The sequence below is a fragment of the Sminthopsis crassicaudata genome, chromosome 3, assembly GCF_048593235.1.
Source record: "Sminthopsis crassicaudata isolate SCR6 chromosome 3, ASM4859323v1, whole genome shotgun sequence".
NCBI classification, from domain to species: domain Eukaryota; kingdom Metazoa; phylum Chordata; class Mammalia; order Dasyuromorphia; family Dasyuridae; genus Sminthopsis; species Sminthopsis crassicaudata.
Window position 1 is genome coordinate 59,188,703 of NC_133619.1, and position 23,273 is coordinate 59,211,975.

The 23,273-nt window shown below is 35.6% G+C and overlaps 1 protein-coding gene across 1 annotated transcript in view; it reads left to right on the plus strand.

The window, feature by feature from the left end:
• FARSB (phenylalanyl-tRNA synthetase subunit beta) overlaps nt 1-12,240 on the plus strand; it is a 67,009-nt gene extending 54,769 nt beyond the window's left edge. The window contains exon 17 of the mRNA XM_074298622.1: nt 11,577-12,240. Coding sequence (XP_074154723.1) covers nt 11,577-11,728 — 152 coding nt within the window. The 3' untranslated portion in view covers nt 11,729-12,240. The remainder of the gene's footprint in view (nt 1-11,576) is intronic.
• Nucleotides 12,241-23,273: the final 11,033 nt, after the last annotated feature.

Consider the following 23,273-nt stretch of genomic DNA (forward strand, 5'->3'; position numbering starts at 1 on the left):
CTTCTAGATTATTGCAACAACCTACTTATGGACTCTCTGTTTCTTTAATATCTCTGCTTCCTTCACAAAGCTGCCAACTTTGTCACATGTGCAGAACTCCATTTTCTAAAATGAGTGATTATCATACATTTAAAGGCAACAAGAAATATTTAGTGGGACACTTAGCCATCACACACCACACTGCTTATAATGAAAATAAGCAAAAAAAGACTACTGTAATGGTAATTGCTGTTTGTGTGCCAACTTCAGTTGCAAAGAATGAGAAGATAGACAAAGCCTGTTGAGGAGCCGATTAAGTTATATTAAGTTAACATTTGCTTAGTTCTTGGCAATGTTGATTGAAAATTGAGCACAGGGGAGGACAGTGAAAAATATCTTGGAAGATGACTCCAGTTTAGGAAATAAGAGCCAAAGGCTTAGGGATGACTCTGCGCAGTATCATGAATGCTTTCTTCAAGAAGTGAATAAGGAGGCAATTATTGAATAGCAGGCACTGAATAATATCCCCCACACTCAAAATGATGCTGACTTGACAAAGATAAAACATAGTAGAAAAATAATCAGATACTTACTTAGCATTATTGGATTTATTTCCAAAGCATTAATTTTCTTAGTTCAGAAATCAAAGTCATCACTAACTTAGAAGAAAGAATTTTAAAGTGAATATATATGCTAAGCATTTAAAACAGTTAAGCTTAAGTTATTTTAAAGAAGTCACTGATGTTAAAAATTAGAAATGGTATGCCCAAAAAGTTATCAAACTGTGCATACTCTTTGACCCAGCATTGCTGTTATTGGGATTATATCCCAAAGAAATACTAAAGAGTGGAAAGGGACCTGTATGTTCCAAAATGTTTGTGGCAGCTCTTTTTGTTGTAGCTAGAAACTGGAAGTTGAATGGATGTCCATCAGTTGGAGAATGGTTGGGTAAATTGTGGTATATGAAGGTTATGGAATATTATTGCTCTGTAAGAAATGACCAGCAGGATGAATACAGAGAGGTTTGGAAAGACTTACATGAACTGATGCTGAGTGAAATGAGCAGAACCAGAAGATCGCTGTACACTTCAACAACAATACTGTATAAGGACATATTCTGATTGAAGTGGATATCTTCAACATAAAGAAGATCCAACTCACTTCCAGTTGATCAATGATGGACAGAAACAACTACACCCAGAGAAGGAACACTGGGAAGTGAATGTAAACTGTTAGCATTACTGTCTATCTACCCAGGTTACTTATACCTTCGGAATCCAATACTTAACGTGCAACAAAAAAAATGGATTTATACACATATATTGTATCTAGGTTATACTGTAACACATGTAAAATGTATGGGATTGCCCGTCATCTAGGGGAGGGAATAGAGGGAGGGAGGGGAAAATCTGGAAAAATGAATACAAGGGATAATGTTATTAAAAAAAATTACTCATGCATATATACTGTCAAAAAATTATAATTATAAAAATTAATAAAAAAAGTTTAAAAAAATTAGAAATGGAAAAAAGAACAGATGTCCACATGACTGTCACCATTTCTGATGAAAGTTGAACCAATATAGCAAGAAAATGGAAACAAGTTGAGTCTGTTGATTGGAGAATGGCTGATCAAATTTTGGTATGAACTAAATGGAACATATTTCTTAGAATGATGATTATGAAGTATTTGGAGAAATTTGGGGATACTTGCATATATTGATACATAGCCAAGGAAACAGAACCAAAAGAATAATGTATATATTGGCCATGATAATTTAAAGGAAAACAACACTAAATAGTAGCAGAATTCTGATCACTTCATTGACCACTGTTGACTCCAGAAGTCTGATGGTGAGTTCCCTCTTGGCAAAAAGTACCATCAGTACTGTGTGCTGACAGATATGATCAATATGTTGGTACCAATTTTTTTTTACAAGAGAGGATTCTTTGGGAATTTGTATTTGGAAGTGATAGCAATATAAGAAAGTGTCACTGAAGCTCTTTTCTTTTCTCTTCTTCTCTTCTTTTTTCTTTTCTTCTCTTTTCTTCTCTTGTTGTACTTGTCCTGCTATGGATGCTTTTTAGATTTTCAATACGTTTCTTAGACCAGGGTGCTGAGAACAGAGCATAATACTCCAGATGAGATCTGACAATGGCAGAGTACAGTGATATCATCACCTTCCAACTCTGGAAGCCATGACCCTCTTAATGGTAACATTACCATTTTTGACTACCACATTTTACTATGGCTCATTGAGCTTACAATATTCTAGAACTCCCAAATGCTTTGACCAATTGCCTTCTATCTGTGTCTCCCCTTCTAATATTTGTGGAGTTGACTTTTTTTTGGGGGGGGGTGTTCCCAAATACAAGACTTTCCTTTATTAATTTTTGAGTTTTATTGTATTAGATACATCCCAGTACTCAAGGTCCTTTTAGATTCTGACTCTGTCATCTACTGGATTAGCATTCCTTCCCATCTTTGTGTCAACTGCAAGTTTGATGAGTATGCCATCTTTGTCTTTATCCAAGTCACTGATAAAAATATTAAAACAATACAGGACCAAGTCAAAAGTCCTTTGTTATTTCACCGGAGATCTTTCAAACCTGGTGACTCTGAACTATCAACAATTACTCTTTTGAGTCTGACCATCCAATCAATTTGGACCCCTGCTGGTCTTTTAATCTCTGTTTCACCACTTTCTCTATAAGATTACTTGGTCAGAAGTTTTGCTAAAATTTAATTAAACTCTATCCACAGAATTCCCTTCATCTGGTAGTTTACTGGTACTGTCAAGAAATATACTATCATGATCTATCCTAATGAAACCTTCTTGACTCTTGATAGTCACCGCTTCCTCTTCTAGATGTTCACCAACTATCTCTTTAATAATCAGTTCTAACATTTTTCCAAGAATCAAGTCAAGCTCACTGACCTATATTGGGCAGACTCTGATCTCCTCTTTTTCAAAAACTGGGATAATTGTCTTTTTCTCATTTGTAGCCCATTTCCTAATTTCCATGAATTCTTCAGTATCACTGTGAGTGATTTAACATCACATTCAATATTTCTTTTAGAACCCAAGGATAGGCTTCATCTGGGCCAGGTGACTTGAATTCATCATGGACTTTCTCACTATCATATTTTTACTGAGAATTGATTCCCAGGGGCAGCTAGGTGGTTCAGTGGATAGAGCACCACCCCTGAATTCAGGAGGACCCGAGTTCAAATCTGGTCTCAGACACTTAACACTTCCTAGCTGTGTGACCCTGGGCAAGTCACTTAACCCCAGCCTCAAAAAAAAAAAAATAAAAATAAAAATAAGAATTGATTCCCTGTTAAAAATTTTTTGTTCTGTCAATTCTAGTAAATGTCAAAATGAAATTAAGACTATTTCTGGAAAAGCCAGCATTTTCCATTATATGTATTGTGCATCCTCATTTCTATGGTTTGTTTGAATTCATGTGTTTTGTTATCTTTGTACTCTCAGTCACCAAAGTATAAGGCTCATCTCTAGGAAAGAATTCCTTTTATAACCCCCATGAACTTGATATAGTTTGGGATTTTTTTACCTATGAGTAAAAGTTTCTTTACAGATCTTACTAAAAATCTGAGGCATATATCTTCATGAATTGGGATTTATTTAAAAATGTGTTTGCTGTTGATTGTGATTGAATTTCTAATCATGTCTTTAAAGATGTGATCAGCAAATCTTTAGGTGTTTTTGTCACTAAAATTATTGCTAAAAAACTACTTCTTACTAACATTTTAAAATTTCATTTTCAAGATGAACAGAAATTGGTGCTATGTTCAGCCATTAAAGAAGTAGGAATATAATAGAAATCTCAATAATAATAGCCATTATTTAGGCTATGAACAAACTCAAAAGAAGATTTAAACCTCTAACAACCCATGTGAAAGAACGTTTTATATCATAACTAATAAGAGAAACAAGTCAAAACATCTCTGAGGCTAAGGATTATTGGTGACAAAGTATGTAGAGCATCACTATAATAGACCCATCAATTGGGGAATGGCTAAACAAATTGTGCTTCATGGTTAGAGATGTTACTGTGCTATAAGGAAAAAATAAACATGATAAATACATATGAACTGATGAAAATGGAAGTAAGCAGAATCAAGAAACTATCACACAATGAAACACATACAACATCATACCTGATTTATGCAAAATTACAATAACCAGCCATTATTTTAGAGAAGAGGTGTGAAAAAATACCTATACCTGCCCTACTGAAGAAATGGGGATCCATGGATAGGGAAGAAAACATTGGACTTTTTAAAAATATGTTTATGAGTTCTGTGGAACTTTTTTATTTTTAAAAATTATTATAAGGATATGTGAAATGTTTTATAAGGGTTATATGTATATATAAATATTGTGTAGCTCTTTGGGAGAGAGTAAAGGGAAAAATACAGTGATAAATATAGATGATAAAAAGGTTTCAAAAATTTATTTAAAAGAAGAATAGCTGATATTTTTGTAGCACTTTAAAGGCAAGAAGCAGGGTGATGTATTATATAGAAAGCTTGGCCTGGAGTTTGAAGATATGAGTTTGCTGACCCCATCTCTGCTAATTTATTCAATAAGTACACAATTGAATGAAACATTTTATTAGTCTACAAGTTGTTGAGAAAGGCCTATGTTGTATGAAAATACCATTAAGGATAATACTGCCCACCCATCTGCCTTGTGCCTCCACCTCGACTGATATACTTTTAGCTGATATTGCAATTGTTGGGTCAGTGTTCTGTTTTTTTTTTTTTTTTAACATGTGGATTTTTAAAGTTAATTTATTTTTCATATCAGAAATGGTTCTGTCAACATTAATGACACCCGAGAGCCTTATTCATCATTTTGCAGACCTCACATTGGCCATCCCTATTTATAGACCAGCATTGTAGGTTCAGCATCTGTTAACACCACTAGTTTTCATCAGTAGCCTTGGGCAAGAAGTCACCTAGGAAATCCATTTCTAATATATCTCCTTCACAATGGTTTGGTGAGGTTTGAATACTAATTCTGTCTTTTTATGATGATACCTTTTTTTCCCTTCATATACTAATTTTCTTTTCTTTTTTCTTTTTTTTCTTTTTTTTTTTTTTTTTTAATTACAGCTTTTTATTGACAGAACATATGCATGGGTAATTTTTCAACATTGACCCTTGCAATCACTTCTGTTCCAGCTTTACTCTTCCTTTCCTCCACCCCCTCCTCTAGATGGCAGGCAGTCTCATACATGTTAAACACGTTAAAGTATATTTTAAATACAATATATGTGTACATATTTATACAGTTCTTTTGTTGCACAAGAAAACTTGGATTTAGAAGGAAGGTAAAAATAACCTCGGAAGAAAAACAAAAATGCAAGCAGTCCACATTCATTTCCTAGTGTTTTTTCTCTGGGCATACACTAATTTTCATATAGATCCTGTTTTCAAATCAAAAATATTTTTATAAGCTACTTGTTTGTAAAATTAAAATTCCGATGTAATAAGCAAGAAAATGCAATCTGTTATACTCATATTCTGAGTTTCTATTCTTTACCCAGTGTGCTTACTTGTTTATTTTATTTTTATTCATTATCATCACTTTAGGGGTAGAAATAGTAAGTTGTTTTTGTTAATATAATTTCTAAAATTCAAATTCTAGGTGAAAGTAGGAAATATCTACTGTCCTAAGAAAGGAGAATAGTCCTGTGACTTTTATTCTGAAATTTAACAAAAAAACTTGACTTAGGAAAGGAAGTGTAATGGGGAGCAAGAGTCCTGGGCTGAAATGCTGGGACTGCCTTGCCATGATCTCCCTTTTCTGTAGAGTGAGGGGTTGCATTGGTCTTCTTTTTAGCCCTAACTTTATTTGGTTCCTCAGGAAACAGGAAGCAAAGTCTGGTCGAGGTTAAAAGAAAGCAGATTTACAATGTCACATTCATATATAATGTTTAAGTCCTTCTAGCAAACTGTTTTCCTTTTTAAGTTTGGAATATTGGGGATAGAGTGGAGGCAACTCTATGGTTGCAGGGTGTTGCCCTTCATAACCCATTGGCTCACTTTGAAAATCCAATTTTATATTGAATAATCTTGACAGTGACAGCTTGGGATGTCTGACTCTAGTATTTTTGTTTTAATTGTTTAGTATTTGCACTGTTAATTAACTAATTTTCTCTTTTAAGTAATGTGAAAAGTGACAGCCATGAAAGTCAATTATAGATTTCTTCACACATTTCAGAATAAAGAAATGCTGGAGTGATTTTCCCCTGGCTGCAAGGAGATGATTTGTTTCACAGCATGGAGTGTTGGGTATTTCAGTGTGCTTATATAAAGGTGGAAGTGTACTGAGTCAGAACTCTTTATTTTGAGAGGAAGGTTTGCCAGGTTACTGTATTTAATGGGAATTTTGCTGCAAATTGCCACATTATTAAATGTGGCCACTAGCACAGCACTCCTATACTAATTCAATGCCATGGGGTTTTTCTCTGTTTCATTTGCCTTGGATGTAAGAGTTAATGACATCTGCAGGTGTGTTCGGATTAGCACTGTAAAGTTTTGTAAAGGCTTTTTCTTTCTTTTGATGTTCAGAAAGGGATGAAAGATAGCCATTGAGCTCAAGGGATTAGGTCTACTATACTTTAAAGACTTGAGGGACCATAAATATTTCACTTCAGATGTAAGTCTGGGGAAAAAATGGTGCTTTTATATCGTTGGAATTCAGTCTCCACTTACAAATTTAAATAATCTGTACAGAAGCACTTTTCTCCCAAACAAAGTCGTTCTGAAATCTGAGCAAATTTAGTACACCCTATTTTAGGATATATCTTTAATAGCTAGTTCTGCTTTTCCCTTACCATATTCCCAGGGGTTTACTCCCATGTAAATGTCTACTTTCCCTCTACTCCTGTTTCTCGAATTTTTTTTTTTTTTGTCTTCTTTTCCTTTTCTTTTCTTTTTTTCCCAATCTCAGTTATTCCCAAATGACTCCATAAAACTCCTACCCTGAGAAAAGTTGTTCCTAATAGATGCATATCATATTCAGACTTAGGGTGGAATAGGATGATGGTTTGTTTGGTTTGATGAATTTTATGTTATCTTTTTTCTGTTCCTCAAGAGACATTATAGAAAAAGGATATCCATTTTGGTGTTTTATTAGCATATGTGAATTCTGTTCTGAATTACTCTAGTTTTTTGTAAATATTAATACCTAGGAAGAAAATGAGAGAAAAACAATAGAGAAGACTTCCCTATCTTGATATAGACATGGAAGAACTCAGCTTCTTCTTTGGGATTGGTCAATAAGGATTTTTTCTTCTATGAGTCTTTCTCTTATACCGTGACAAGTTAAAAGGTAATTTAAGGCAAAGATTTGAAATACAATCAATCTTTTTGCTTCTAAGCTCTAGTAGGCTGTAGTGGTAAGTTCTAAGCTTGTGATAGGATGGTAGGTTAGAATTTGTGGGTGTTTTTGTTCATTTCCTGATGGTAGATCCAATTCAAATTTTTTGTGAACTGTTTGTGCTACCATGAAATCCCATTTATGAATGTAGTTTGTATTTTCTCTTTTTAAATACTGATTTAGTTCATTTTTTTTCTTAAGATACTGAGCATCTTATTGAGAAGAAATGACTAAGTTAAACTGTATAACTGAGTAGTCCATTTGCTGAGATAAACTCAAAATTGCCAAGGGAATTAATTTAATAGCCAATAGCATGGGATTTAAGATTCAAGAATTCATAACCTCATGCTTGATAATACTGCTCTGATGCTTTGAGAATTAGGGGCCTACTCAGTTACTTCCTTAAGCCTCAACTTCCGGTGCTTCATGGAATTATAGGAATGAGTATGTGTAAAGCTTTATCCTAAGTCAGAGCCTATAATATTACTTTAAAAGAAAGAAGGGTGCAAAAAGAAACTGTGAAAGGTGTTTGGCAACCAGCAGGATAGGGAGCTCACCAAGCTCTTTGAAGGTCAATTAGCCAGAAAATGTGCTAAAGACTAGGTACTGTGTTGGATTACTGGCCAAAGAATTACCCCCAAGGTCATCAAAGTGGTCCTACTGTCTGAGCAAAGAAAGACAATTATAGATGTTGAGGAGATACTACAAAAGCTTTAATTAAGGGACTTATTTACACCCCACTAAGTCTTAGAAATTAAATTCTTATTTGGGCTAAGCTACATGCTTTGGTCTGGGATCCCATGTAGTATTTCAACAGAGAATACAGTCTTTCTGAAATCTGTTTTATGTGGTAAGCCATTTTACTTGTAATGGATACCAGGAAAGCTGACGATTAAATACAGCTCTGGAAACTGGAAGGAAAAGAAGGTTGTGAGCTAGCTCCTTTTTTTTTTTTTTTTTTTTTTTTTTTTTTTTTTGTAGAGAGAAGGATTTGAGAGGAGTTGTAGGGAAGATCTTTTTTTAATATCTTCATTGTCCAGAAATTCTCAGGCTGCCATCTGATGGGTAACAAAGCCTGAACAGAAGGAAAATCAAAACTACCTTTATTCTGCTATTTGAAATTTTGAAGTCTTATCTACCCAATAATATCATTTCTCTTAGATCTTTAATTGGCAATTTTATTACACCAATACGTTTTTGTTCTCCCTTGAGTTTTACAAGACATGTTTCTTGTGTTATGGTAGGAAAGCTTTCCCTAAACCTTCAGTTACCTCCTGTTTACATTTCAAAAATTTAATCCCATATTTAAAGCATTTCTAACAGTGATAGCATTCTTTTTTCCTCCTTTCTTCATAAAGTCTTTAGGATAGGTGTCTAATTATATCGTTATTATAGTATCCATCAGGCTGTGAGTTGGCTCATGGCACCATGCTACCTGGCATTCTTTCTGTTGACATTAATGAGTCGTGACTCTCACAGCCCAGTTCTTCTTCTGGAAATGACTGCTACATATGCTTGCTTTTTGCTGATGAAGCAAATCTCTTGCCTCTCCTTCTGTAAAGTGGGAAATTTCCAGAAAGCTAAGCTTAGGTTTATTTGGATTATTATAGTTTTTTTTGTTTCTTTTTTTTTTAACCAATAATGTGATTGTGGAGGTTGTTTTGACTTTGCTTCAGCTTTGAGCATTGCAATTCTAGTTTAAATGCTCTAAGCAAAAGAAACCCTGTTTGTTAAGGCTTTTTTTCTTTCTGAGAATGGAGGCGAACTTCAAAAGTAATACTTGTGTGCATTTCAGTGTGTGTGTGTGTGTGTGTGTGTGTGTGTGTGTGTGTGTGTGTGTGTGTGTGTGTGTGAGAGAGAGAGAGAGAGAGACAGAGACAGAGACAGAGACAGAGACAGACAGAGAAAGAGAGAGAGAGATAGAGAGAAGGGGAGAGAGAGAGAGAGAAGGGGAGAGAGAGAGAGAAGAGGAGAGGGAGAGAACAGAGCATCAACTCAGTTATTGAATTACACATTAAAGTCAATCAGAAATCTGTGAGAAGTGTTCAGTTCCTTGCAAGAGCCCTCCCAGCTCTGTAACTCTATGATTGCACTGCCTAATGTGACTATACACAGACTTCATTTCCCAATTTAGTATGGGCATTTTTTGCTTTGTTGGAAGTTGTCTGCTTTTTAATTTGGCCTTTCATCGAAAGGAGTAACACACCATAATGCTTCATTCATTCATTTAACTAATTAAGTAACAGTTGCGTTTTACAACAACCAGCAAGTTTCCCCTTAATGAATTCCATGTTCCTAGTTATTTATTTCCTAGTAGAATAGCATTTGCTTTTTATTTCATTTTTCAGTGTGGATTAGTATGCATATATAATAGGACCCTCTAAAGTGGAGTTTTTTAACAAATTAAATTTAAGATGAAGTTCATTGAAAGTACAAAAAAGGACCTGTTTAATAAACAGCAAAATTGTCTTATTCACTTTTAAAAGTTAAAAAAAAAAACAACCTTATTGCATTTCAGATTGCATTAGGAGTGTTTCAGAGATATATTCTATTGCTAGATATGAAATATCATTTACTTTTTGGTATAGTTTATATACCAAGTTTGGTTATATTTGGTTATAATTTTCCTATTGGATTGTTTTGGTGAGATAAAAGACCCAAGCTCTCATTTTGTTCTGCCTCTGACTAGATATCTTGGACAAGACTGTGTCCCTCTCTTAAGGTTCAGTTTGCCCATTTGTAAATGTGTGAATTTGACTAGATCATCTCAAAGCTCTTCTAAATGATATTAGCAAGTTTTCTTGTAAACCGAATTTCCCAAATAACTCTGATCTTAGGACTGTTATTTGAAAACAACCATTTTTATTTTGTAAATGAAGGAAACAGATATTTATTTAAATGCCTACTGTGTACCAGACACTGCTAAACACTTCACAGATATTATCTCTTGAATATATTATCTCATTGTATTTTATAAAGCACTCATTGACTATATTATATTATATTGACTGTATGATAAATGGCTATATGTAATGTCACAGTGCATATTGAATATTAACATTTCATGCCAATAAAGGTTTCTGGTTAGTCACGAACATTGGCCTAACCCCTTTTTTTTTTTTCCTAAGGTAGGAAATGCGACAGCTTGAGTAAAATTTCTCCATTTCAATAGATAGCTAAAGAAAAGAATCAGTGATGATAAATCTCCCAAATCTGATAATTATATAGTGATTGTAGACTGTTCTGGTAAGTTAAAAAAAGAAACTACTGTTAAACTGCCTAAGAACTATTAGTTTGTTTAGCTGCAGCTGCGAAAACCCAAAGGAAGAGATTACTTTCCTCTTTTTAAATAACTTTTTAACAACTTTCCTCCTTAAATAAGAGAGGGAATCCAAACAACTCTCTGGGGCTGCTTTCTGCAGTGGTCTCACAGTAGATCTCCCCTTTTTACCCCCCCAAACTGCTCTGAAAGCTCTTTTCCAGACAAGGAATGTGGGTCACGTTCCCAGTAACATGGCATGTAATCAGACATGACAGTTCCCTTCAGTCCTGATGACAGTGTGATTTATCTCTGTAAATGTCTTAAGGTAGAAAACAGTTAAGTTTTAGACAGTAAAGACAATATAGAGAAACCTATTTCAAAATCTCTGACATTTTCAGAATAGGGATTCTTCAATTTCCTTTCCCCTGATATAGTTAGAATTAACCAAGAGAGAAAGCAGCATATTTGTACGTAATTACACAACTGATTTCTTCCCCTTTTTAGTAAGAAATAGCTGCTCTCTTCCTGTCAAACCTCACCACTTTTAGATAAATATAATAACTCTTTTTAGGATATCTTTTGACTACAGTCCTCTGTCTATCCCCTCTTCATTCTTTCCAGGGTTCCATTGAACTGAAACATGGACTTTTGGTTTTCTTATTCCATTTTCTTTCTCACTATTCCTTATAAGGGTTACTGGGTGAAATCAAAACCACTGAAAACTTTTATTTATTTATTTTTTTTATATATACTAGAAAGTATCAGAGAAACGCCCTCTTCTTAAGGTCAATAGCTTGAAGAAAAATTGCTTTTTAAAAAAGCAAACCCATATTCTCAATGTTAAATACATTCTCTGTTAAATGGCTAATGACATTTTTGCCTGGAGAAACATTGATTTTTCTTTCACTCTTTGTTTTTCAGGCTCTGCTTTCTTCCCTGGACGATGCGCTGAGGTCTTTGCAAAGGGTCAAAGTGTCGGGAAGCTTGGAGTCCTTCACCCTGATGTTATTACCAAATTTGAGCTGACCATGCCATGCTCTGCTCTAGAAATCAATGTTGAACCCTTTTTGTGAAAATAGGCCTATGTGGTGTGAGCCTCCCCGAAAGGCTCCCCTTTCTCTTCCCCTGATGTCCTTTAGTCCTCCATAGGGAGCATCCATTTGTGCTTTAATGTTTAATAAAGTAGAACAATAGTGTCTGGCTCCATGAGTAAATATCTTCCTTCTACTGCAATTAGGGCAGCTTGTGCAATATAAGAATGTGGTATCCGGGGATAGCTCGGCCATCAATGTGTAAAGTTTCATTGTTGGGTAAAAGCCCAGCATGTTACTAGAGAAATGTAATAGCGGAGCGCATGATCAGTTCTGAAAATCAGAAATGTTCCGCAGACATCAGAGCCTCACACTGTAACTGATTACTTCTGCATAACAGGAATCTCGTTCTTTTCTTATTGCATGAAACAAGATAATTGATTAGAGCAAATGTTGAACGAATGTGAGCATAACTAAGAAGCTTAGTTTTCATTTTGTCCATTTGTCATGTGCTCATCATTGGGGAAAAAAATAAAGCACCCTCATTTCTTGAAGACGGAGTATCAGATATTCAAGAATTGTATCTGGATTCTCTCCTTATTTGCTGTCTGGTAATTATTGCTTTTGAAGTAATTCTGAAGTGAGAAAAAACTGAGAAATATTTGTTTTTGCATACAGTGACTGTCCTGAAATCACCAGGTTGGGCGATGCTGCCCTGCGGCACCAAGGCCTGGTTTTGCTGGAAGAGTTCAACATGGAGAAGTTTTAAATGAATGGTTGCAACTTATTTGGACATAAAACATTTGAAAATTGTTTTCTTGTCCTTCTAGGTAGATTTGGGGTTATAACCAGTTGAGACACATTTATACATGTCATATATATAAATTAAACAATTGAATTTTTCCTTCTTTCCAGGGAAGGAATTAATTTTTTTCTCCTCTAACTGGGAAGTAAGCATGCACTTTTCCCCTCATCCCTCTCTCCTTTCCTTATTTTGAATGTGTTTTACTCTTGAAGTTTCATATTGTGAACTCTACAGCTTCTGAATTAAGAGAGTGAGTGCCTCTTTTAGAGAATCACACCTCACCTGCTTGACAGAAACTCATATGGAAAACACAGAAGTCATAATTGACACCTGCAAACAAAGCATCCTGAAAAGGTAGAATCTTTGTTGTGTTCCTAAAGACTTCTCTGAACCTAGAACTAAGAACAGAACCAGAGTCTGAGCCAAACTTAGCAAGAACCACTCGAGACAAGAATGCAGTGCTAAACTCATCTCCTAGCCAGTCCTTAGCACGTAGAAAGTGCTTTCCAGATATTGAGGCATTCATTGAGCCATCCCACCTTGAAAAGAAAGTACCCAGGTTTGTGTAGCATAAACTTGAGGTGACCAAACCCTGTCTCCCCACTCCAGTTCAATAAGCAAATTTTTTTACTTTAATACTGTTTTCAGTATTAATTCAGTAATTAATTAAAGGATGGGGCAGCTAGTCGCACAGTAGTTAGAATTCAAATCCAGTCTCAGACACTCACTAGTTGTGTGAACCTGGGCAAGTCACTTTAACCCTGTTTATCTCAGTTTTCTCCTTTGTAAAATAAGGGAGAGGATCCCTTCTACCTCTGAATCTCATGATCTGTAAATATAAATATAAAAATGTCTGTGTGCTGTTGACGTGGCTTACGTGCTCAAAATAAGATACCATGAGGTTGTCTGGTATTCAAATTATTGTATTAGTTGCTTGCCATGTTTAGAAATGAAGATCTTGCTAATCACAATGTCCATTATGGACATTTTTTAAGTCCTTCACAAAAGAAGTGGTTGGAGGAAAAACAGCAGCAGCAATACATCCCAATAAGACACGAAGGGAATCTTGAGTTCTTGGGGCTCCATAGGGTGATCGTCTTACTCCTATAGTCTTGGTGTGAAATTTCTGAATGGGAAGCAAGGCACTGCATCTTTATTATTGAAAGGCACTTTTTACAGAATAGGAAAACAAAGAAACAAATCACATGCCCTTTGAGTGAATGGAAGTGCCCTCAAGGGAAATTAAAACCTCACATTTGAATCAGCCTGGTCCACTGGAAAGAGCACCTGGGTGCAGATCCTAAACTTCTCAGTTACTGTGATAATAGTCACATTGGGAAAGGCATTTGCCTTCTGAGACTTCATTTTTCTCATCTGTAACACGAAACTGGACAAGATGACTTCCATGGTCATTTTCAGCACTAAGATACTATGAACAGAACACTAAAACGGTTACAAAAAATATTTTTTGCACAAGCTCTTGGTAAACCTCAAATGATTAGTTGTTTAGCTCCTTAATGAGAATTGGAAAATAAGATAATTAGCAATTTTCCAACAATGAGGAGAGGAGAATTAGCATTTAGTAAGCACTTATTATGTGTGCAAAATATTTTACAAATATTTCATTTGATCCTCAATAATCCCGGGAAGTAGGTACTAGTGTGATCCCCATTTTACACTTGAGAAAACCAAGGCAGACTGGCTAAATGACTGTCCTAATAACAGTGTGATACTTTCTTTGATCTGGTGATAGTGTAATACTTATTAAGGAACTAAAGAAGGCTCTGCTTCCCTGGACTATTTACCCAATGGGTCTTCTCTGAGCTCTGGAGGTACTTGTGTCTGGTCACATATGTAAATGGCACTAATCCCACTGTCTCTCTGTTTCCATCCAACCTGTTAGCACCTTGGTGCCCTCAGATGCAGTTGGTCAAGGAAAACATGCACATCAGCTGAGCAAAAAGGCCCCAGATTACTAAAGCATTGGACAAATATGAAATCCTCAGTTTTACAATCACATACTAATCTATAAAGATCTCAAGTCACTTCTTATGGATGAAAGTCGTCGTGAGGAAGTAGAGAATCTGAGCCATTCCCTAATTGCTAAATGGTCAAAAGAGTTGAATAGATAATATTCAAAGGAAGAAATTCAGGCTATCAACAGTCAAAAATACTCCAATAATTTGCAAGTTAGAATTTACATAGTGCTTTAAGGTTTGCAGAGCACTTTAAAAATATTTTTTTTCCTTACAAGTCTGGTAGGTAAGGACTATTCTCATTTTACCGTAGAGGAACCTGAGGTAATCAGATTAAGTGACTTGCCCAGGGTCACACAACTAGTATGTGTGAGACTGAATCATAACTCATCTCTTCAGATTCCATGTACAGCGTTCTTCCAATTGTTTCACCTAATTGGAGAAATACAAATCAAAGCAACCCTGGGAAGAGAAGGGCACATGGGAGGAAGAGAAAATAATTCCTAATTAATTGAGGGGGAAAAAAATAACTTGAAAAACTAGTGGATTACCTATAATTTAAGGACAGTCAGCGACAGGTTATTAAACGCCAAAGCCAGTTGTACTAGAAAGCAGTTCCTTAACAGAACTCACTCATCTACATTTGTACACGAAGCTCCTAAGTGACAAGTGGGTTGAGTGCCAAGGCAGTTGGCATTCATATAAAAACTGAAGGATGCTGAGCTCACTGCCACAACTACTTATGGGAACAATGCCCTGAGGCACATGATCACAATTAGAGCTGAGAATAGCTGTTCTCAATGAGAAAAGCCAGAAGGAGAAAGCCAAGTGACTCTTATTGAATCAATAACCAGGAATTAAAGATGGCTCAGTAGCCTTGGAGTTTGTCTTGATTTGAGCTAAGGGTTGTGTTGTGTTTCAGAGTCGCATTTTGCTTTCTAAGAGGCAGAAGTGATCCTCTGAAAAACCTGATCGATGAATAGACACTTTTCTTAAGCACCTACTTTTAATACAAGAACTCCACTAGGCAATGGAGGCACAAAAGGCAAAAATGAAAAAGTCCTTACCCAAGATACTCAACATTTCTATTGCTGGAAAAGGTATCCCAGAAGGGAAGATCATGTCTGCTCATAGAATCTACTTTTTTTCTTTTATTTGCCTAAGGTGAGACTGTATGAAACAAAATCCATGGTTTTTTCTCTTAGCAGATGAACCTTTAACTTTATTTTGCCTCATTCAGAAATTCAGCAACATGAGATTTTGCCTTTTTTTTTAAAATCTGAAAAAAGCATCCTTCTCCTCTTAATCTTTCCCCCAAATCAGGCAGAGTTGTCAGAAACTTAATGGAATATACCTTTCTCCTTGAAGAACATGGGTAAAGGGGAAAGAGTAAATAAGAAAGAGTTTTCTATTCATTGTCACAAATTATAACTAGATAGGAGTTCTTGTTTAATTTTTTTCTTGCAAGCATTCAATATGAGTGTTTTTCCACTCAGAAATGGCTAATATGTAAAGGAGTGGAAGTATGACATAAAACATCTGAGGCATTAAGATCTTAGAACTTGCCAAACCTGGATCTATAACAGAATAAACAGAAAATGCTACCCTGCTCTTTGTCTGTTTGATGCAATTATTTTAATGTTGGGAAGCTTCTCCCATGGCAAGTATCATAATTCTCTTTCTTAAAGAATAAAAATGGGTCTATAAATATATCATACAAGTAAGCCATGGTTTGGGGACTAATGGAAATCAATATGTGGAATCATCCAAATATTTTGGTTCTTAACAGACAGACAACTTTAAAATGATCAGAATTGGAGAGGGTCAAGTGTTCAAAGCTTTCTGAACAAGGGGACTTTTGTGTGAAGAGAATAAGTTTGTAGAATGAGCTAGGAGGAAGGGTATTTGAGAAATGAATGGATAAGGATTGGACCAGTAACAATTCAAAAAATATCAATCAAACACTTGCCTTATGCAAAGCTCTGTGAACGGTACTGGAGATAAAAAAGGCAAAACCAAAATAGTCTCTGCCATCAAGGAGTTTAGATTCTAATTGAAAGTGGACAGATTAGACATCCATGGGTCCATATACTAATGCAGGCTAAGAAAGGATAAAGAGAAAGTAAAAATCCAGACCATGTGTTCTAGGCGTATTTGAAATGGGGGAGATCACTGAGCTGAGAATGGAGGAGAATCAGGAAAGGCAAACCTGAAATGAACATTGAAGGAAGAGGAAGATTCTGAGATAATGAGGAAGAAGAATATTCTAAACATAAAAAGTGACATATAGGAGTGGGTGGTTGGAGATGGACCGTCATGTTCAGCCAGCAGGCATTAAATAGATCAGTTTGGCTGGAATACTGTGACATAAGGCTGGAAAGGTAGATTGAAGCCAGATTGCATCTTCTCCAGAGAGACACCGGGGGGAGGACATGAACATTTATATGGCTGGAGATTTATCGTATGAGAAATAATATAAATGAAGAAGTTCATTAGTGAAATGTCTTGGAGGTTTCTTGAGTATGACCTCAGTGTTAGATGAGAAAAAGCACTAGAAATGTTTGAGTAAAAGATCAACTTTATGAAATCAGTATAAGATGAAATGGAGGACAGCCACTGGACAAAATTAAGTTATAAGGTCATTCAGGTGGTATTTGTAGAAATGAGAAAAGAGGATCAGATTCAAGAGAACTTCAAGAAAATAAGAGGATTGGAGTAAGGTGAAATATCAGATATTTGGGTCAGGAAGTTAAATTTAAAAAAAAAAAATATGTTCCAAAGTTTTCCCTTTGTTCCCCCTTCCTGGGGAAGGAACTGGGAGAGTAGTATTTCCATTGATGTCTATGGAGAACTCAGTTTCTACAGTAAATAGTTGTATTAACTCACATTTCTATAATGCACATTTTCTATTTGCAAAATTCTATTTTCAAGATGCTAAATTTTAGATAAAGAAGTTCTACAAAATAATCAGAAGATCCCAATGGACTCAATAACAGAATGATTCATAATTAGCAGGTCCTGGTTTCATTGCTGGTTCACTTAGACTTATATAGAAATTTGTGATATTTACACATAGTCCCCTTCAAACTGTATTGATGTTCTTCTGCCTTACAAGTAGATACACAAGTTTCTGCATACTGATCATAGCATAACTACCTATGTTCTCTCTCCATCACAAAGAAATTTCTTCCTAAATACTTCAAGATGGATTTCCTAAAAATACAATATGGAAGTACAGGGCCTAGTAAGAAGGTCCTTCCCTAGTGGACTATTTTCATTGCTTGCATCGACACCAACGTCCTGAGGAGAGAAAAAAGAATATTAAAATAAAATGAAAACTAATACAAACAAGTACCACTTTTCCTCAGCAGACCTGAAGATTTGCTAAAAACATTTGCATTTGACTGACTTGTTCTATAAATGAGTTTATAGAAGTATTGTATTCAATGAAAAATAGCTAGAAATATATTCTAGTACTTTCCTCTTATTCACTGAATTTTATAGCAGCTTGTCTCATTTGTGATTTTTCACAGACAAAATTCCTCTAGCCAAAGGATCTTAATTAACTCATAGTTGCTTACTCCACTGGCGAGTATCCTAACTCTTTCCCTCAGTCACCAGGTCATTAAACTTGCTATGGGACACTGGGAGCCTGAACTTCAGAAGTGAGTAAAAAGTTGACTAGATGTAAGCTCCCAAATTCATAATTTTAGAGCTTGAAAGTGACCTTTTACACTCCTCTTCTACCTATTTAACAAATTTAACAAAAATGAAACAGAAGCCCTCTTGGGCCTGAATGTACTTGTCTTAAGTATACTGCTACCATAACAGGAGAGCAAGGATGAGCCCAATGGACCTGTGATGTGTAATTCTATAGCCCACGCTACTGATTTTCTTTGTTGTTTTTTTGACACACCAAGAATAAAGAAAGGGAATCAAAAAGAAATGTAACAACAGAATAATATATCTGGACACAATTTTTTTCATATAGTTGTAGTATAAGGCAACAAGCAAACTTGATGGTCAAATCCCATCTGCTTTTTTTTTTTTTTTTTTTTTTTTTTTTGTACGGCTCCTGAACAAATAAAAAACGGTCAATTTGCCAATTCTTGGTCTACATAATTGCTTTTAGGTTCATAGATTTAGAACTTAGGAAATTGGTCAAACAGGATATAGAGTTCTGGGCTTGGAGTCAGGAAAGTGAATTAAACCTTATGTGACTCTGAACCTGTCTCAAACACCGTTTGCCTGTAAACTGTAAAATGTGGATAATAATAGCACCTTCCTCACACTTAGCACTGTGCTTGGTGAGTAGTAGGTGCTATCTAAGTACTTTCCCCTGCCCCTATTTAGAATTTAGAGGCAATCAAATGAAACTGAGACCCACTTGGATTCAATCTCAGGGAACCTCTCTAAATCCAGCCTTCTTTCCACTATATCATGATGTCTTTCTGCATATCCTATCAACTCTGATACCCTAATTCATTTCCCTTAAGAACTCATTTTACAAAACAGATCAGTGTGTTCTACTTTAAGGAAATCCATTACACACAAATATGGAATGGCTAAGTTATCAGGGGGGGCGCTCCCATTAAAAACTATATCATGTGCATTGTTGGTGGAGTTGTGAATAGACCCAACCATTCTGGAGTGCAATTTGGAACTATGCTCAAAAAGTTATCAAACTGTGCACATCTTTTGATCCAGTTACTAATGGGCTTGTATCCCAAAAAGATCATAAAGGAGGGAAAGAGATCTGTATGTGCAAAAATGTTTGTGGCAGCCCTCTTTGTAGTGGCTAGAAACTGGAAACTGTATGGATGCTTATCAGTTGGAGAATGGCTGAGTAAATTGTGGTATATGAATATTATGGAATATTCTTGCTCTGTAAGAAATGACCAACAGGATGAATACAGAGAGGCCTGGAGAGATTTACATGATCTGATGCTGAGTGAAATGAGCAGGACCAGGAGATCATTGTACACTTCAACAACAATACTGTATGATGATAAATTCTGATGGAAATGGCTCTTTTCAACAATGAGGGGATCTAGTTCAGTTCCATTTGTTCAATAACGAATAGAACCAGCTACAGCCAATGAAAGAACTATGGGAAATGAATGTAAACCACTCCATAGCATTTCCACTCCCTCTGTTTTTGTCTGCCTGCATTTTTTATTTCCTTCTCAGGTCATTTTTACTTATTTCTAAGTCTGATTTTTCTTGTGCAGCAAAATAACTGTATGTATATGTATACATATATTGTATTTAATTTATACTTTAACATATTTAACATGTATTGGTCTAACTGCCATCTAGGTGATGGGACGGGGGGAAGGAGGGGAAAAATTGGAAAAGAGGGTTTTGCAAGGGTCAATGCTGAAAAATTGGCCATGCATATATCTTGTAAATAAAAAGCTATAATAAAAAATAAAACAAGCTAGGACACACAAAAAAGAAAATAAAAAGCTTTAATAAAATAAATATATAAAATAGTGTGATTAGCCATCACTTATATGCTTATTTATTAAGCACTATGTGCCAAGCACTATACTAATTGCTAAGGATGCAAAAAAAGGCAAAATTCCCCAACTTCAAAAGCTTACATTCTAATGATGTCACTAGAAAGGTAATATTCAAGACATAGAGAATGTAGGTGGATGGTGGGGGCTTCCTACAGAAGGTAGGATTTGAGCTGAATCTTGAAGAAGCCAGAGAAACTAGTAGGTGAAGATGAGAAAATGTGAGGGTAGGCACAGAGATTAAAGATGAAGTCTTAGGTCACCGGTATAGTTAGACTCTAGAAGGAATGGAGAAGCATTAAAGCATTAAAAGACTGAAAAGGTTGAAAGAAATCTGTTTATGAGGAACTTTAAATACCAAATGAAGGGTTTGATCCTGAAGGGAGTAGAAAGCTATTGGGGTGAGGGATGGGAGGAAGAAATAGAATATCATATTCCAATTCAGTTCCAGTTGATCAGTGATGAACAGAACCAAGTTACACCCAGCAAAAGAGCACTTCAAAATGAGTGTAGACTGCTTGCATTTTTGTTTTTCTTCCCAGATTATTTTTACCTTCTAAATTTGATTTTTCTTGTACAAGAGAACTGTATAAATATGTACACATATATTGTATTTAACATAGACTTTAAAATGTTTAATACTTATGAGACTGCCTGCCATCTAGGGGAGGGGGTGGAGGAAAGGAGGGGAAAAGTTGGAACAGAAGTGAGTGGAAGGGGTCAATGTTGAAAAATTACCAATGCATATGTTCTGTCAATAAAAAGCTATAATAAAAAAAAGAAATAGAATATCATAGGATCAAACCTATATTTTAGAGGGTTTTTTTTAATCTTCATAATAGCTTTTTATTTTTCCAAATACATGCAAAGATAGTTTTCAACATTCACCTTTGCCAAACCTTATGTTCCAAATTTTTCTCTCCCCTCCCCTAGGCAGCAGGCAACGCAATACCAGCTAAACATGTACAATTCTTCTAAACATATTTCCTTATCCATCATCAAACCTATATCTTGAAAAAAAAAATCATCTTTACAGTTATAGTTAAATCTGACTTTCTGTGATCCCAGTCAGAATTTTCTTAGAAAAGATACCGGAGTGGTTTGCCATTTCCTTCTCCAGCTCCTTTTACAGATGAGGAAACTGAGGCAAACAGGGTGAAGTGACTTGCTCAGAATCACACAGCTAGTAAGTCTCTGAGGCAAGATTTGAGCTTGGGAAGATGAGCCTTCCTGACTCCCAACGTGATACTCTCTCCACTGGGTTCAAAGGGAGCTATCACATTACTAGCTATGTGATCCTGAGCAAATCACTTAGCCGTGTTTGCCTTAGCTGCAACTGCCTGCAACTCTAAATCTAATTCTAAATCATGATCTTTGAGGAAGAGAGAAGGAAGGAGAGTTTGTCTTTCCTCCCTCTGCTTTCCTCTTGAATTGACTCACTTAATAGTTAAGTGATTACTATTTTTTCTGTTTAATCTGATTTTTCTTTTGCAGCATGATAAATGTGGAAATAAGTAAAGAATTGCACATGTTTAACCTATATTGGATTACTTGCTATCTAGGGGCAATGTGGAGGGAAGGGAGGGAGAAAAATTCCCTTGCAAGGGTGAATGTTGAAAATGATCCATGCATATGTTGTGAAAATAAAAAAGTTTCAATATATATATATATATATATATATATATATATATATGTGTGTGTATATTACATATATATATATATATATGTATATATATATATATATATATATATATATATATATATATATATATATATATATATATATATATATATATATACATATATATATATATATATAGTTAAGTGATTATACCGTAGCTACTGTGCCAATCTCAAGTAAAAACTTCGTGTGTGACAGCCAGGAGACCCAAGTTTGTTTTGGTCTCAGTCCTAAGAACTCCCAGAAAAGTCAGTCTATAAAAATTAAGTAGTCAGAACACAGGCTTTCAAAAACATTTAATATGCAAGTCATAGGTCAAACCAGCAAGATTCTTTTTTTTCTTGGGAAAAAAAAAATACAATTTACATGCAGTATATAAACAACCGGATGAACGTCTTACAAAGAGAGGCAAAGCATTCGCTAAATACGCCTGTTCTGGTTATGTTTATGGAGGCAGGCTGTCATTTTCAAGTGAAATTCCCAGCCTCGGCCCTAAGATGAGAGCTTGGAAGTTGTTCGGGGCCTACTTGAGCAAAAAAGCCTTGAAAGTCATTTGCCGGCTCTGTTTATTCCCTTTCCAGGACCCTGTCTTAGTTCAGGATGTTGAATAAAAGTAACAAGAAGTGACACGTTGGATGCCGGGAGGTCCCCAGAACCTAGAGGAGATGGATTGGAAGGAGCCCCAACTCAGGGAAGGGAAGAGGAAAGAGATAGCTGGGGAAACTTTGTGCAAGGAGACAGATTTGCAGGGAACTTGGGGTATTCAGATGCTGCAAAAGGTGGTTAAAATTTAAAAACTAACTTTGGCCAAGGCTGGACTTAAAGCCAAGTAAGACTGACCAGTAGGGGACGTGCTGCCATCAGACAGAAAATGGCAGCCTGAAGAGAATGAGACCTTAGTTTCTCCCCACCCCCAGGAGAGAGGGTTTTGTTGTTTTAAAGAGGTAAAACCTCTCTCAGAAGAGATTAATTGGAGGGCTTAAAAGGCTCTAGCATCCCCACAGCAGATTGGATCAGATGACCTGAGGGATCCTTTGTAACCCCTGCAGTCTCCAATTTTAGGCAACTGGGAGAAGAGATTAAATAATAGAGGGATGAGAATTGACTCTTAAATGAGAACCCAGGTCCATTATTAAATATTTATTAAAAGCAATCTTTGGGGCAAGACACTTTTTATAAGGATTACCGAAAGCCAGCCCTAGCTGTGTCAAATAAAATATGACCCATTTACTAAGCACATGTATATACAAAGCAGTTACCTTTAGTTTTTGCGCATTATAGCAACTAAAAACTGAAACGTTTAGTGAAAATGAAAATATACATCATTTTGTTTATATACTTTGCATTTACTTATTTCTGTGTTCTCATAACCCCTAAACAGAACAAAAACTTCTGAAAGGCAGGGATTTTTTTTTTTTTCTGATTGTTAACATTTATAGAGCACTTTAAGGTTTGCATAGTATTTGCATATATTATCTCATATGATTTTTGTCGTTGTTTTTCAAATATCCAGCCAGAAGCCCCTGCACATTATTTGGTTGAGTAGAATTTATTGCTTTCTTCTGTCAATACATTTTAGAAAGCTGTATGTGAGGGGGAAAAA